The 17,874-nt window shown below is 34.0% G+C and overlaps 1 protein-coding gene across 1 annotated transcript; it reads left to right on the top strand.

Moving 5' to 3' along the window:
- The first annotated feature begins 911 nt into the window (after positions 1-911).
- LOC130892806 (adenosine deaminase 2-like) lies at positions 912-16,622 on the top strand. Its single transcript, XM_057798438.1, has 4 exons — positions 912-1,308; positions 8,730-8,977; positions 11,995-12,339; positions 16,016-16,622. The coding sequence occupies exons 1-4, from the start codon at positions 956-958 to the stop codon at positions 16,603-16,605; spliced, it is 1,536 nt and encodes a 511-aa protein (XP_057654421.1). The 5' UTR covers positions 912-955; the 3' UTR covers positions 16,606-16,622.
- Positions 16,623-17,874: the final 1,252 nt, after the last annotated feature.

The raw sequence follows: 17,874 nt of genomic DNA, 5'->3' as shown, positions 1-17,874 counted from the left end.
ACATATAATGAATAGTACAGTCAATCCTGACATGGCCATCATAAAGATTGACATTTTTGATGGTGAACGTACTCAGAACGTGACGTTATTCGAGTGCTATTTGAGTTGTTTACAGATACTTGAAATATTCATCTTGGTTGAATAATGGAATTAAATCACGAACATTATCATGGATTAAACCAACAGCAGTATGCCAACCAAAGCATTGGCTTTTACGGATGAAGCCCCATTCGAGTCAGTGTTTCACTGGTTATCTGAATTCAATCGTGTTGTTCTCTAGCTCCAGGATGATTTTCATGACGGCCGTCCACAATCGGCGGTTGTACCAGAAAACTCACATACATTCCATGAAAATTTGGCTGACAAAAATATTTATTCTATTAGAGCACCGTAGAACGGTACAGCAACATTTTTTGCCAGAAGTTTCCGAAAAACTCAGTGAAACCACTCGAAGAAGACGAATTATTTTCCACCACGACAATGCGAGTTCTCACGCATCAGATCACACAATAGTTTTTTCAAACATTGATAACATCGAATTGCTGGATAATCTGCCATACAGTCGTTCTTTGGCACCCAATGATTTATTCTTAATCCCGGATAAAAATAGATTGCGAGGTAAACCCTTTTTCTAAACCTACAGAAATGGTTGATGCGTATGCATTCAAATTACAAAACCCTACTAGAGAAACGTGAATAATGTTTATAAGTATTTGTTAAATACGTCTTTAATTGAGAAGTTGTGATTTTATTATCAAATCGATCGCAAATAACCAACTTACTTGATGAGAGAAAAATTTTTTTAGCGTCGTCTCTCAATATCTATTTTTTTAAATTTCATAATGTAAGCAGTCCGGGCCTGAATCGTCTTATTTGATTTCACTATTAATAGATAATCGTTCAATCAATTTACTTCATATAAATTTCAATCCTAGACAGTCAATATCCGGCTATAATGAAAAATGTGTGTATTTTAGTTTTGTTAAGTGCCTACGTTCCCCTTTCGTCATCAGATTATTGGGCGGAAAGGGAAAAATTGATTAATTATGATAAACAGTTTTCATTAGGTTCAAAACTAAATTTAACTGAAAAGGAAAAGCGAGTCAGTGATATTTTAATGACTTACAAATTTGAGGAATATGATTTAGGTTTTTTAAATCCCAATGATTTTCTGGCCGGACAACATTTTTTTAAAGTTAAGGACAAAATTGAGAAATCAAAGGTGTTTGACATCATTCAACGAGTTCCAAAAGGATCGTCTTTACATTCACACGATGAAGCTTTAGTGTCACAAGAATATTTGTACAAGTAAGTTTCGAAATTATCCTAATTTATGCTTTAAGGATTTACTGGGCGTTGAATTGTTTTTATAATTTATAAATTTTTTAAATACAATCGACTCTCGTTAATTCAAAACTCAACTCAAGGGGTCCCAAACATAATAGAAATTAACGAGAATTTCAAATATTACATGATACGAAATTTCGAGAAAAAAAACTAGAAACCAATTATTGAATAATAATGCATCAATTATTGTATTATGTCTATCGGAAAGTGTGAAATTTTAGTTTGCTTTGCTGAACATTTCCAAGACTGATCAATAACATTTTCTCTATCTATATAGTGCCTGATATATTTTTCGTTGATGCTGTTTTGTAAACAGAAGTGTCGTAATGTGTCTAATACGGCTCATGCTCATTTCATTGAGATCTCTGCCAGAGACTCTGATCTACGAGAGTTGTCTGAAAATTTTCAATCTGAAGATGCCTTGTTATCAATATAACTTGAAAATTATAGTTGTGCACAGATTGAGAGGTTCTCTGAAACTAAAATCAGTCAAAGTAGTGGATTAATATAAACAAACCTCTCACGAAAAAGGCAAAGACAATTTCATTGACCAGAAAGGTAATGACGACTGGTTTTGGGATAGTCACGGATTGTATTTCTCGACTATCCTCAAAGAGGCAAAAGAGTATTACACATCATTGCTTATTAAGGTAAAGCATTGGATCCCAAACTCAAAATTTTGCTGGATTCGGTGAACCGCAACTCCTCATTAGTGATAAGCTCAAGTAGCTCCTCTTATAACAACACATTCTCCACTTCCCTTTCAACGAATCTTGGAGGTATTTCCTTCGACAAAATGTCTTCAAATCTGATTCTAATATCATCATGCAGGACAATAGAATATTGAACGTATGTCTGAAGTTACTTCTGGTATAATTATTTTAGGATGGCTTAAAAACCGATATTGCCTGATGGCAGGAGCTCAATCTATTGCTACCGAATGAAATCGATTTTTCCTTAACACTCTAGTGGTCACGCGTGATATAGGTGTACACCAGGAATTTCATTTTGCTTACTGATGGCGGTTGGCACTACCGATGACTTTCGGCGGTCATCTATCTTCCTGCACTACTTCACCTACCTCACAGTACAGACACAGTGAAACGTTTACTGAATTTTTGCTTAATGTTTTCTGGAAGCATTCAGTGTTGGTGTATATCCGTACACCATACGACTTTTGAATATGTTATGGAGACATATGGTTAGTACAACTGTTATGGTTTTATGATATTCATATTACAAATAAAATCTGACACGATTGTGAGGAGTTACGCCGCTGGTTAGAAGAAACTGAAAGGGGTTGCCGCGTTGATTTTGTGTTCTGTGTCATCGAAAAAAATTTCACCAAATATACCTGATAATATGGAATTTGAACCAGATCCTCAAGTGTAGCTATCTTAGGGACCTTCTCAAAGTCCTTTTGTATATCTTTTATTCTGTTTGGGTAGAGATAAAGTAACAAGATGGTACTTAGAACCCCAAGCAGGTCGGACTTTAAGCATGCCTGGACATAACTTAATTCCTTTGTTATACCGGCCAGGTGAAGCGAAACAAGCTTTTACACCTATATTAGCATTTGAGTGCATGATTGTTGATAAAATCATTTTGAAAATTGTTGCGAATTGATATATTGGAAAAATAAGGCTTCATTGTGAAAGGGAGAGGGGCGCTAAAAAGCAGATTGTCGGAAAATAAGGACACTAATTAGAATTTTGTACCTTGCTGGGGCTAAAAATCCGGGAGAAGAAATGTATCAGAAATATGAAATAATTTTTTGAGTACTGGAGAGGAAAGTATATACCTGACGATGAGTGAAAAAAGGTTTAGATTCTTGATACGTTCCCTTAGGTTTGACAATATTAACACTAGAGACAAAAGAAAGACTTTTAATAAGCTAGCTGCTTCTCGAGAAATATTTAACAGGTTTGTAGACAACTGTAAGAATACATACAAACCCTCAAACTACCTTACTATAGATGAGCAGCTTTTTTCATTTAGAGGGAACCGTCTACCAAACCCTCAAAGTACGAGATGAAAATATTCGTCCTTGTATCTGCATATAACGATTTCTATGCTACAAGAAGACTCCAACTTTATCTTGGAGAAAACAAGAAATTATTGACTGGTTAACCACCCAAAGTATGGAATTTGAAGATAATTTGATAAAAAAGAACTATTAGCAAATTTACACAAACATAGTTTTATGAAATACGCCGTGGAAGATATAGCAGAAAAATAAACATAGTGTGCACACCGCCGTATCGTTGCGAACTAAATACTATAGAACTAATATGGACGCAAATGAAAGGATTTGTAGCAACATTAGCAACATTAAAAATGTAAGACGTTGAGCTACTGTTTGATCAAGCCATTAAGGAGGTGACACCAGAGAATTGGTGCAGCATGTCATTAAAGAAGAAGAGAAAATGTATGATCTTGATTACTTGATCGATCTGACCGTCGACTCGTTAATTATAACGTCAAGATAACAGTTCCTCAGATCACGAGGAATATTATGATTTTTTATAATTTAATTTCTGTATAATGTATTTTTTGTATAATGTTCAATAAAAAATAAGTGTACCGAATACTATGTACATAATGCCTAATTTTTATTATGTTGAAATAAAATTCTTTCCTTTTTACGAGTATCCTACCGGCATGCCTTTGGCACAAAATTTTTAGTGTTTGTGAATGGATAACAATAGGCTAAACCCATATTTTGACCCCAACCCGGGTACTACTTGTACTTGATAAAAAAAATTAAATCAATTCCAAAGTATGAAAGTGGCTTAAATATTCGTTGGGTCACTCTGTGGTCCCTTTGCATACCTACCTGAGGTTTTATTACTCTATACATTTCTGAAATAAACTATAGTTATTATCACCGATTACAATGAGACAAAGTTCGCTGCCGATATATTGAAGATAGCCTCTGATATTATTTTTCCACTTACTGAATGTTGTAGGGGTGAATGCCCTTACCATCTACTAAACTAACCAAAATCATCTTGACTTGACTGAATAGAGTTTTTGAAACAATTGGCGTTCGAACGAATAAAACCTCAAATTGAACATCGCATCAGTTTAGAATCTATACCAAGAGAAATAAAAATCCGAGGAAGATTACTATTGAATCTTGATATTCTCAAAAGACACCCGCTCTCCAACCAGGAGCAACACATGTGAGGTGTTATGTATGTAGTAGTGCTAGAAGCAAGTTTAAAAGAAAAAGGTGCAGTAAATTCCAGAAATGGATGTGTGTTAATCACCTACGAAACGTACAAGTATGTGAGCTCTATATATACATATTCTCGCGCTATAGATAAAGTTTTGCTCTTTGGCGGACTATTATAACCAGAGAAAATATCGGCCATGAAAAATATTAGCTCCTAATATTATTAACAATAGAATATTATACTTTAAGATTTGTTAAAATATTTTTGAAATTTCTTTTTCGAAATTTTAAAAACGTCTACCTTGACGTCAAAACCGTGATAATTGTAACCCATTATGATTTTCTATTTACGAAAATATTATATTTGAGCATATCTTAATGACACTAGCGGTTAACGTCAATGCCCATAGGCGCGATAATTTCTAACGCGCTAGCGGGTGGCTACACTTAAATGGTCAACGCGAATGCCCATTATTGGTGATAAAAACGGCGTTAATTTTACTTGAATTGAAGCAAGATGTACGTTGACATAGCTCTGTATTTCATGAGTGTAATTTTTTATTATTTGTATTTATTCATTCATCCTTACCAAATAAAGAAAAAAGTTTAAATGAGTTCTATACTAACCCATTAATGTTTCCTTCTTCTTTTTCATTTCTTCGATAGTTGTTTTAAAAAGTAATAATTCCATTATTCGTCGCCAAGCCCTACTTTGCGTTCCACGATTTTTGAAACTTTTGAGTTTCGGTTCCCACAAACATGGTTCTGTTTGCAGAATCTCGGCAAACGCAATTACTTTCTCGTTACTCTACTCCATAGCCATAGTACGTATTTTGAAGATGTGCGATCCCGTCGCGCTCAAGACGCACACAGACAATACGTAGTGTGGCCGCTTCATGACACTGATTCTCGCGTGAATCTCTTTGATGTACCACCGCCCGCTTGAGCTATCGCCTAACGTCAAAAGGCAATGTTAATGCCGTTGTTGAATTATCGCGTCAAGTCGTGACTACACCTACGGTTAACGTCCATTATCGCGATAAATAATGACATTTCTCGTTAGTGTAGTCTCAAAGTTAGACTATGTTTCTCGCTGGAACTCTTATGCACGTTACTGAAATATAATTTTTTTTATAAAATTTCGGTTCGTCCGAATTATTTTTTTTTTACCGAAAATTCCTCACTGAGTAGGTCTTCTCTTTCTTTTATTTTTCTTTTTCCTATTTACCTAACTTTCGCTCCGAAACACAGAGTTTTAAAAATATGATAGAAAGCCTTTTTCCTTTTAGTTTGATTATTGTTAAAAGCGTGCTTTTTAGTTTTATTTAACTATAATTTATTTTCTACTTTCTAGAATTAACTAGAAAATTCGTTTAAACTGTATTTTCTTTCTTTCTATTTAGGTCAGTTTGCGATTTGAAGCCCGTCTGTAATATGTACAGGTGTGTTAATAGTTACATCTCGATTTTTTATGTATGGTACTGCGCGCTTACGTAGTTTGACCACTAGCTCAATCTCTCTTACTCTTATATAAACGATACAGATATAAACTTATGAATTCTGGAGAATATAATCAGGATAATCAGATATTTTGATCGAATTACTGTATTGTCTTAATTTTTCATTAAATCTGATTGTTCAAAGTATGGAAAAATATCAGTTACACTCATACAAACTAACAGGTGAAATTAATAAAAGACGCTTTACAGAAAAATTGGTGTTTTTGGAAAATACTCGAGGTATACTGGATTTTTCAAAACTTATGTGAACAATCTTAAAAAATCAAAATTGAAATCGAGAATTTTATATGCCGTACATTTTATATATATGGTATGGATATAGAATCTGTTAAAAGTTCTAAATTGCAATCTATTAGCAATTTAAAAATGGTGCTTAATTAGTGATGCAATTAGATCAGGCGATGTAGCGCAAATTAGAAATATTTATATTAGCGTTGAGTCTACAAACAAATTCCTTTATTTGGGCATAAATTATCTCAAAATTTTGGTCCACAATATTGGCTTCTACGGTTTCGTGATATTTTATAAATATTTATAGTTTACAAATGCGCGAGTAAGCAAAAAAATCGAGCCAGCGACACCCCTGCAATCGCAAGTCACTGGTCAAATCTTAAAACTAATGTTATTAGCTTCAGAATGATATAAAATTTTGTAATGAGAGAAAGAGAGAGAGAAATGCTTTATTGTCCAAAAATTGTTACAATTTGTAGACAAAAGCTTGTAAAAACTAAGAAACTAACATAAAAATAAATAAATAAAGATGAACAAATGAAATAAAATTTCAATGTACAGAATAAAACCATAATGAGTAACTAATTTTTAGGTATTAATTAGTAATTAAGTGATTGGCAAGTGATTGTGCATTTTTATACATTGTGGAATATTGAGCCCTTAACTAATTCTGAAATTGGAGAAGCGTGCTTACGAATTAGCCCTGCTATTTAGTCCGAGTAAATACTAACAGCTCTCTTTTGTAGTTTGAAGATTCGTTCAAACTGAGTCGTTAAGGAGATCGATAAGTTCTTTGGAAACTGAACTCAGCGCAAAACAGGAGGAACTTAATTTTTTAGATAATGCGACAATATGTAACTCCAATTTCAAGGAATTGTCCACAACAAGCCCTAAAAATTATACAGATTCAACGACGGCAATGGCGGTGTTATTTAATAAAAAAAAGCTGTAATGTATTTTTATAGGATAAAACTTGGTTTTTAGAGACATTGAGAAAGAGAAGGTGAGAATCACATCATGCACCATGATTTAAGGGTGATGAGGTCACTAGATATAGTCCTATGAAGTGCCGTGAGATCAAGGCTGCTCCAAGAGAAACTAGTGCCGTCTGCAAATAAACATATTTTACCACTGATCTCTAGATAGGCGATGGCGTTTATAAACAAAAGAAACAATATAGGGCCTAGTACTGAGCCTTGGGGCACTCCACATTCTATTGGCTTGCAAGATGACATCGTTGTATCAACCCTTACAAGCTATCTTATGTCGGTAAGGTATGACTTAAACCATGCGAGAGGTGTTCCCCTGAAAACGTAGTACTGCAATTTGTTGATTAAAATATTATGTTCAACACAATCGAAAGCCTTAGAAAAAGCAGACAAATTTGTTGTTTCATTTCATGATTCATTATCAGCACATCGCTGCATTGGGCCCAAATTGGTCTACAAAAGTCTAACAAGAGCTCAAATAAACGCGATAAATTGCTGTGAGTGGCTGGACAATCAGAAAAGTACTAGTCATCTAACCATTAATCAAAAAGGCTAACTACTGGCCTCAATTTAGCCCCAGCGCACCGAGCTGACCGTCTTAGTATGCGAAAGAATATGTTGATAGGACTGACGAACAATGGGGCTCAGCTCTCTTCTTAGACGAAAGCAGAGTGTGCCTGCATGGTAGTCATGAATAAGGGGATTTTATAGAAGACCTGATAAAAATTTGCGCAGTTTCTGTTTGGTTTCAATGGAAACAAAACCGAGTTGGTTTTCAGGGAAACTGGCGGTGGAGCGAGAGGATTAACGGCGGACCGATACATAGAAGAACGTTTCATCGGCAAAAACTTCTTTCTAATGCAGGACAATGCCCTTTTACACACTGAAACTTCTGCGCGTCAGTATTTACAGGATGCCGAGATTAGCCAGCGCTTATCCCGGACTTGGATCTGAAGAGGAAAACGGCGTTTGCTGAAGCATGGGATAAAAATGAATAAACAACTTATTCGATTCATGAAAAAGCGATAGGAAGCTGTTATCAAGACTAGGGGAGGCAACACTAAATATTAATAGTTTAATTTCAAATAAATTATTATTTTGACAAATTTAAGCTTATAAAATATAAACCTTTTTCATATATTACTCAATATGAAGATGAGACTAATGGCTTTCAGATGCTGAAATCACAAAAAGAATGGAAGCTGCAGATTTTTTGCTCGTGACTTTTGACCGCGAGCGTGCTATTTAAATAGACTTTTTTGCTCACGAGTTTCTTTGTATAAATAGACAACATTTAATATTTAAACAAGAGGTGTCAAAAGAGCGCGGTACTTATTTTGTCTTACCCGAGGACATTGCCATACCGAGCTTTACTGACTTCTATGACTATATCACTTTTTGCTTCACGGCTAAGTTTATTAATAATATTAATAATAAATAATTAATAATTATCATTATTTTTAGTTTGACTTATAGAGACAACCTCTATATATGCATTGAAAAGGATCAAATTAATCTACATTTCTTTCGAGAAAACAATATCAGCGACTCTTGCAATTGGACTTTGGTTAGCGATTTAAGAAGATCTGATAAGAACTTTGATAGTTACTTGAAATCGAAAATATCAATGATATGCGATGATCCTGATAAGACATATTCTAATTCAAATACTGTTTGGAAAGCATTTCAAACCATCTTTAGAACAATTGGAGGTACAGTATAGTTGGTTCCAAGGTATTTTCTCATGACAAGAATAAACATCTGGTACTTACATGTAATAATCTTTAAGTAGGTGGTTAGGAATCTGAAATACTAATCCCAGTATCTTATCAGGTCGTTATAAGCAATTTTCTCGAGAAAAATGAACTTGTATTAAAGCCGTTAATCAAATTCAATAATATGACATAAGGATAAAATAAATTTATTTGTTAAGTATAGTATTTCTCAAAATCTAAGAAAGTACCTTAACTTAACGTATCTATTTAAAATTTGATAAGAACCAATAGTCGTAAATTGATGACTGTTTATTGGGAGGACATTATACAGGGCCGGGCTATTCTATTTTGACAACTGGCATTTTCGTTAGAATTTAGAGAGTTTTATGAGTTTTTTAGGGGTTCTGAATCATTTATATCTGTGTACAGGGTCCTGCACGACGAGTTAAATTGATATTTATATGGGAAACTACTGGGACTACTTTTCTGAAAATTTGCTTGCATGGGTTTTCCGAAATTCTCGTTTCATCTAAAATAATTTCAGTTTTCTGAAACTTCCGGTTATACCCAAACTTTTTTATTTTAACCGGAGTGCTTTGGTTTTTATTAGATTTTTAAAATTTACACAAAATATCAAAATAAGTTTATATAAGGCATACTATACCTTAAGCCCACCACTTTTTAATTATTTCACATTATCGAAACTTTTGGACACATGCAGCTCTCCACTAAAAAAATATATTTCTAATTTTAAGTGAGTCAGGTATAATATTTTTGGGATTTGGACAATTTATATTTAAAAATCATGAAAATTTCAGTTGTTTCAGGTTTCCACAAAAACCATTAATTTGAGATATAGGTATAAATTTACTGACGAAGTCCCCTTAATTTAAAGCGTAGAATCCAACGGTAAAGAGAAAAATGGAGGTTGCCATTTGAAAAAATTAAGTTTTCGAAGTTTTTAGATAGCGAAATTCGGCACCATTTTTTGAGCACCCTATTTAAATTTTTGTCAAGGTTTTTACAGATTTTGAAAGCTGTAAGTGTTATTTGTTTAAATCCCTCATATAAAGTTATATCGAAATTCCGTGTAGATTCCAAAAATTTAATAAAAACCATAGCATTCCGTTTAAAATAACGAAGTATGGGTCCACTTCCGGTATAATCGAAAGTTTCAAAAAAATTAAATTATTTTAACTGAAACGAGCATTTGGAAAAAGCCATGCAAACAAATTTTCAGAAGACTAGTCGCATTACTTTCCCCTATACATATCGATTCAGCTCGTCGTGAAGGACCCTGTACATACATCTGTACATATGAGTTCTTAATTTTTTTCACGTGTTGAATACAGTTTCTCCAGTTTTCAGCGGCTACATTTTTCGATCATATTAAAAATAAAATACTATAATGTGAGCCCAATAACTTCGTAACCTACTTCCTTTGCAATTTCGTCACAAACATTTTCCTTTGAAAAATTATAACTTATAACTATTACAGTTTCTAACAATTGTTGATCATTATCACTTTCGTGGAAATAGATGTTACGTTCGTACAAAAAGTCTCGTATTCATTCATTCCCTTTTTTTGTTACTGGAACAAGGTATCTTATTCTTTTTCCGACTATGTGATGATGCATCGTTCATCACAATGCAGCTATTCAGTGGTATATTCGGAATTATTTATTTTGAAACCAATCATCGAAAACTGCCGCGGTTTTATTGCAATGATAATCCAGATTAGAATCTGAAATATTAATGCCTTCTAAAAAAGACATCTGGTATCCATATTTTTTCTAGCCCCGCATGTAGAAAAGTTATTATTTCACATTTATTATCATTATTATCTACGAAGATTTTCGTTGTGTTTCTCGATCTAGCGTATTTATCTTTTAGAGATATTCTATTTTGAGTTTTTGCAAACGCTTTGACTCCATTATGCCTTGTCTTTCGTGTGTTATTTTTAATGAAAACCCCAAACTACGTAGAGTACGCCACACATTTTTTGTTCTGCATTATGACGAATTAATTCTTATTAAAAAAAATCATTGCATGCATTAATTGGAATTTAGTCACTTTATTAGATTGTGAAAAATTCTAATATTTATAATTTAAAGCTTTTTGGAATAATTGTCGATTTGCAGGCAAAAAGTCAAGAAGAAAAATAGAGAGAGAGAGATTCGTTGGAGAATTTTTTGGTAGGATATATGAAGTTTGTTATAGGAGGAAGGTATGTTGGAGTTGGCCCTGATATAGGAGTTGCTTCTCTGGAGGTATGGAGTTGTGAAGTTTGCGTGTGGTTTTTCTCGGTTTGGCGATTTTTTTGTAAGTTTTTTGTGAGTTTTGTTTTGTATGGAGTGGGGTTATCGACGAAGTGATGAGAAAGGGTTTTATCTTATGAATAAGGGAGAGTTGTCAAGGAAATTAAGGTAGATTTCAGGGCGGTCTTCGTACGCAAGATGAAATATTTTGTAAAGGACTTTATATAATTATTTAATATAAACAATGTATAGAGAAAGTCCTAAGCATACGATTATTAATAGTAGTCGTCATATTTACTTAAAAATCGGATAGTTTTACTCGCAGAGTGAAATCAGTTGTAGACTTAAATATAATTATTTACTCAACATATTATTTGTATAAATTTTTGTGAGAAAGAAAGTAATGTGGTTTTTTCACATACCAATATTTGACTGCCAATTGTTAGCCCTTTTTGTCCTTCTAAGCCGTCTTAAACAGGTTTTAAAGTTATTGTTTATTTCTAAATAATTGAATATTGAACATTTTCTGCAATTTATGATGAAATTATTAGGCAACGATAATAACTTTAAAGTTCTTCGAAAACATTTGCGATATTAATTTCAAGTGCATTAGATGTCAGTAAATGCCAAATATGGTCCTTAAAATTCAGATACGGTCACTGTGAGTCGAACCATAAACACACCCTGTTATTAATCCATATAAATTATCTCTTCATTATATCTTAAATAACATCATTCAAATTATTCTTATTTTAGGTTTATTAACATATAAACCAATTTTCGAAGAATATTTCTATGAGGCACTCTTAGAACTATACGAAGACAACGTTAAGTATTTAGAATTCAGAGGATTTTTACCAGAGGTATATGATATTGATGGAAATATTTATTCCAAGCTGGAGGTTCTTGGTATGTACGTGCATACATTTAAAAAGTTCCAAACGGATCATCCTGATTTTTTCGGAGCTAGATTTATTTATGCACCTAATAGACATGTTGATAATGCTACTATGGACGAATATGTAAATACATTTAGAAAACTTAGGAAGAAATATCCTGGATTTGTTGCAGGTTTTGACTTGGTTGGTCAAGAAGATGCAGGTAATGCTGTTAATAATTTGAAAAAGATTTGAAATCAAGATAGAAAGAATACTTTTTGCTCTATAAATAGAAATGTCCAATATTGTGGGATTTCAAGTTGATTGAAATTTAAATCTGGTATTTTATTGTAGTATTAATTCTTCATGATTCAGTAGAACATACCACGTATTTTAATACAAGATTTATTATCGTCTTCTAATAAAACAACCATGCGAATAATGAATCCAGATTTCTATGAACTTGTTGTGAACATTGGCTGGGATGATTTTCAGTACCTTCAGTAATTACTTCTTCTAATTTCAATAGGCACACAGCGTACTATCCAAAGCAGATTTTCAGGTTTCGAAAAGAGGAAAAGGTAACAAGGAGCCAAATCTGGTGAATTAGGCAACTCTCATTTCGTGTTTGACTAAAAAACAGCCACAATTACTTTATGTAGACGCGTCAAAATGGCTAACTAGTAGTCCGTTTGATCCTCTGGAGCATTTTAGACCAACTTTGATTTGATTTTTTCGGATTTGCGCTAGATTGTTGGTCAGTTTCGACATCATATCCATGAGCGAGAAGGATGTATCAGTGTCTGTTGTGCTACGCATCATTATTCGTTTTTTGGTCACAGATACTGTAAAATCCGCCAGATGGGTGCCAAGACTTCTGAAATTCACGCGCTGGGAAGTTTTCTTGCGCCTACTGTAGCAGTATGAAGAAGGAGAGAATTTGTTGCACCTCTATATTCTGGAGAGTAGCGTCTATGGAGAGGAGGAAGAAAGACGAAGGCGCGCCAGCTAAAGCGAGGTTTTCACTGTCAGTAGAAAAGGTGTTTTGTACCGTATTTTGGCACATAAGAGGGGTAATTGCTGTTGATTTTATCACGAACTGTGAAAGCTTAATCCGTAGTGCGATATTGCTAAAAGACAACATCAGACTGCATACAGCTCGGCTTATGATGGAAACGTTGAACGTATTGGGTTGGGAAACACTGGAACACCCTTCTTACAGTCCTGATTTGTTGCCACGCGACTATTATTTCTTGGTCCATTGAGAGAGGCACTAGGCGGGCTGCGATTCGAAACCAATGCGAAGGTAGAATCCTTCGTGAACGAATGGTTACTTGACAAGCCGAGGGATTTTTACGAAAAAGGTGTCCGAAAGCTTCTGGGGAGTCTTACGAAGACTATCTAGAAAAAATGTAAAAAAATTCAGCTCTATATCTCAGCAAAATATTCGGGACACAAAATTTTGCGACCTCTACTTGACATTATTTTCACAAAAGATTTTATTGTTTCGGTACGAGTCTAGCATTGACCCAAAACATTATTCAAAATATCTATCTTTTGGCTAGCAGTGCCGTTATGACGATTTTTGAGCACCATTTCGTCAATTTTCTTGCCGTATTTCTATTGGAAACAAAAAATTTCAAGCAAACTGGTTGTGCACTTTTTTTTCATATTCAATATCGCCAGATAAACTTTTTGCATTGTAAACAAATAGCTGTGAAATATATACCTACTTTATGATATGTGGAGCACACGAACATCAAAAAAGGTTGTGCCGATTTAGGAAAAAAAAATTTATTAACCATGCACATTACGAATTTTAATCGTGATCAAATATTAGAAAGAGCATTGTTTAGATCTAATTGAATCAGTAGATAAATTATTACTTTTCTTTTGATCAACTATGATTCAGTTAATTTTTGATTTGGGTGAATAGATTTGTTCATATTCTCATTTAAACGAATTCAAGTACGATTTATACTCAATTTTTTCTAAAAATACGCTTATGTTAATCTCCGTCCTTTCATGCAACCTATATAATTAATTATTATCAACTCTATCGATTCATGTTAATAAGAATAAGTATTTCTTTTTTCCTGTTTTTTTTTTAACAAGAATGACCATTAGTAGGCTATTGCCTATTGACTGCCAGCATTCACGCCATCGCTGTGGTCTTCCCTGTGGTCTTCTTCCTTTTGGGTTCTTCATTTGGGCGTTCTTAACAAGTCTACTTGTATACTTGTTTCTGCTGGGATTGTTATCATAGGTCTTACAGTCGTTTTATATATCTCGATTTCACTTTCGGTATTCAGGTAATTATTCTTCGAAACGATATCTTTAAGCATCACGAAATTCGTACCGGTTTCATTGTTTTCATTTCTAAGACTCGTTTTTTATACTCCCATATATTTAAAATGAATTACTTATTCGATAATTTTTAGATCGATTACCAACTTCCAGCATCTTATCGGTTCTTTGGACGTCACTAGGCATTTGGTCTTCTCGAGGTAGATGAGCATGTTTATTTGTTTTGTTTCAGTATTGAATCCCAAAGTTTACATTTATATCTTCTGCTTCATTAGTAATAATCGGAGTAATATTTAATTCTTATAAGATTTAAGTGTATCAAAATTTAGTAGACCAGTTGCTTGAATATAATGTCTAAATGTATAAAGCTGTTTGAAACTTTCCACACCGCCTATTCGAAATTTAGTGTGAGAAACTACAGTGCACTTTAAGCATTAACAATTGGTGAATGTTAACAAAAAACTTAATTTTTAAAAGGAAATTTCCATGAATGATAGAGCAAAAAAAATATCAATAATTTCATGCATTTAATAATTTTGACCTCAATATATATTGCCAATTCTCAATAACTCAAGATAGATAATTATTCGAAAAAAATTCAAAAGTTTGTTGCTTGAAAAGAGACCGACACCGTAGGATCTGTTTCAGTATAATGTTATGCTGATTGGTTGTTTTCAATCAGATGACTTTATTGATTTCTACTGGACCCAATTGACGTCCATTGTAATGATGTCGATGCCTTATGATGTCTATTGACATCCTTTTGATGTCGATTCACGTCAATTTATGTCAATTGAGGTCATTTAGTCAATAGAATCATATTTTCGCGATGTCCGTGCGTGAGTTTTACAAAAACGGTAATTCGGCGATTGTAGCGCGTTAAACATTGTGCAATATTGACAATGTTCTTCACTTAAATGAAGAGAACTGATCGACGCTGGATGAACCAAAATCCGGACGTCCATGGTCTTCTAGAACGGTCGAAAAAGTTGGAAGCGTGCTGTTGCTTTAAACTTGCATAGATCATCAATATTTTGCATTTCACAAATATATTAGGGACTGCACAGTTACAGTGAATTCAGACACTATGTGCAGATGGTGGACGATTTCTTCTTGCCTGAACTGCAAACCACTAATGGTTATACTCGGTTCCAATAGAACGAAGCGACTTCACACACGTCCAATAGATCTCTGTTAAATTTGTTTCTGGTAAATTGATCTCCAGGAGATGTGACATAAGTTGGCCTCCACGCAGTCCCGATTTCCTGTGGATTTTATGACAAATCTAAAGTTTACACTAACAAATTCCCTGGCACAATTAAAAGGAATTATCCATCACTAAATGGCAGCCTTCACGGAGAATACCTGTCGAGCCGTCATAGGCAATTTCAGAGCTCGAGTAAATGAATTCTGTGATACATTTGGACGATATCATTTTTAAGAAATAAATTCCCAAGTAGTTTCCTTGTTTCTGTTTTTTAAATGTGAACCCTCTTCTGAGACAACTCGTATAACAAAAACTATGTTCGCTCAATATTTTTTTGATTCTCAATTCATTTTTGCACATACTGTTAAATTTTCATGTGTTGTAGGAAATCCGTTGATATCTTTCTTGCCTCAACTGGAAGAATTGCAGAAAATGGGAGCGAATTTCTTCTTTCACGCTGGCGAAACAAACTGGGAAGGCGAATCTACAGATTTTAACATACTAGACGCAATTCTGCTCAATACTACAAGAATTGGACACAGTTACGCCATTTTAAAGCATCCTATTGCGGCCCAACTAGTCAAAGAAAAAGATATAGCACTCGAAATTTGTCCTATTTCAAATCAAGTGTTGAAATTAGTGACGGATTTAAGAAACCATCCTGGAGTTATTTTAATAGCAAACGGTTTCCCTGTTGTTATTTCCGCTGATGATCCATCGTTTTGGGGATCAAGAGGACTTAGCTATGATTGGTATATGGCGTTTATGGCTTTAGCTGGAAAAAATAGCGATTTAAGGTTTTTAAAACAGTTGGCCATCAATTCCATAAAATATAGTAGTCTAGATGAAAATAAAAAGAAATTAGCAATGAATGAGTGGGAAAGTGATTGGAATTTATTCATTGAGGCCGAATTACAAAGACAATATCCATATGATTTGCCAAATGTAATAAATGTTATTGAAATAAATGATTAATGAGCAATGAAGGAAAACGTCGTACTTTTTTAGTTTGGTACGATCGATTTTGATATTTATATTTAGATGAAAATAATTTAATTATGAAAGTACATTGTGTGGTTTAAATTTTTTATTCATCAATGTAATCCCCTTTTCCTTTATTCATTTCGGTGCACAATTTTTACATTGTCTGTTGCAATTTTGTCAAATAATCGTCGTATATTTGATTCCATTCCTTTTTAGGATATTCTGAAAATGTAGAGTGGCGATAGGACAATGCTTTCTCATTTCTCTGCCTAATTTATCCTACAACAACTCAATCGAATTGAGGTTGGGCAACTATAACGGCCAAATCATTACTTTCAGTAAATTCTTCCATTCCATTTCTTTCAAATACTCTTTGCACAGCTTCTAAGAATGTTTTGGATTATTGTCATGCCTTTAATATTTTTTCATGGCTTTCTTTATTCAGAATCCTCATTTTTACCAGGTCTTCGCTGTGTTTCACAGTCGGTAATACAAATGGGTGTACCATTCGTTCACATATAATCTCTCTTATACTCAAAAACCTCAAATTTTGACTCATCACTCCATAAAACACTCTTCTATTCTATCTGCGTCTAATTTTTATGTTCTTTAGCCTATGCAACTTCTTAATATCATCTTGATGTCTTCACTGCCACCTTTCCAGAAAAGGCCAGCTTTTCTCCAAATCCTTTTCATTGTAGAAGTAATTAGAGGTAGATAAAGGCCATCTCTCCTTTCTCTTAATCTTCTTTTTATGTAGAAGTAGATATTCAAAGTCATATCCTTTGATTCATTGATCTAAGCTGCCACCTCTGGGCCTCTGAGCGTTGATCACGTTTACTGATCGATACAATATGTTTATCTTCAGCTGTTGTGGTTTTCCGAGGCTGCTCTGAACTTTTTCTATTGCTAAAGCTCCTGGTGAATTCATACTTTTTCACTTCGTAACCCACACGGTAAGTCGAGGTATTTTTAATCCGGCAGCAATAGTACGGTTACTTTTACCTAGACTATGAAGACTTGCGATCTGACGATCGAGACTGAAGACACTGTAGAATACAAGGCAAGCCATAAAATATGTGGAATAATAATGTTTCACTGGCCTCTCTAACCAGCCTTTTTGTGGGATCACACCATTATTGTCTATTTTGCCTGCCTTGGCCATCTTTTTAATTTTCATATCTTCCCTATCCCCTGCAGAAGGGTTAAAGTGCAAAAAAACATGATGTATAATTTACGGAGTAAACGGGTGAATGGACA

This window comes from Diorhabda carinulata, chromosome 4 (assembly GCF_026250575.1).
Source record: "Diorhabda carinulata isolate Delta chromosome 4, icDioCari1.1, whole genome shotgun sequence".
Taxonomy (NCBI): domain Eukaryota; kingdom Metazoa; phylum Arthropoda; class Insecta; order Coleoptera; family Chrysomelidae; genus Diorhabda; species Diorhabda carinulata.
This window is presented reverse-complemented; position numbering and strand designations above follow the sequence as displayed.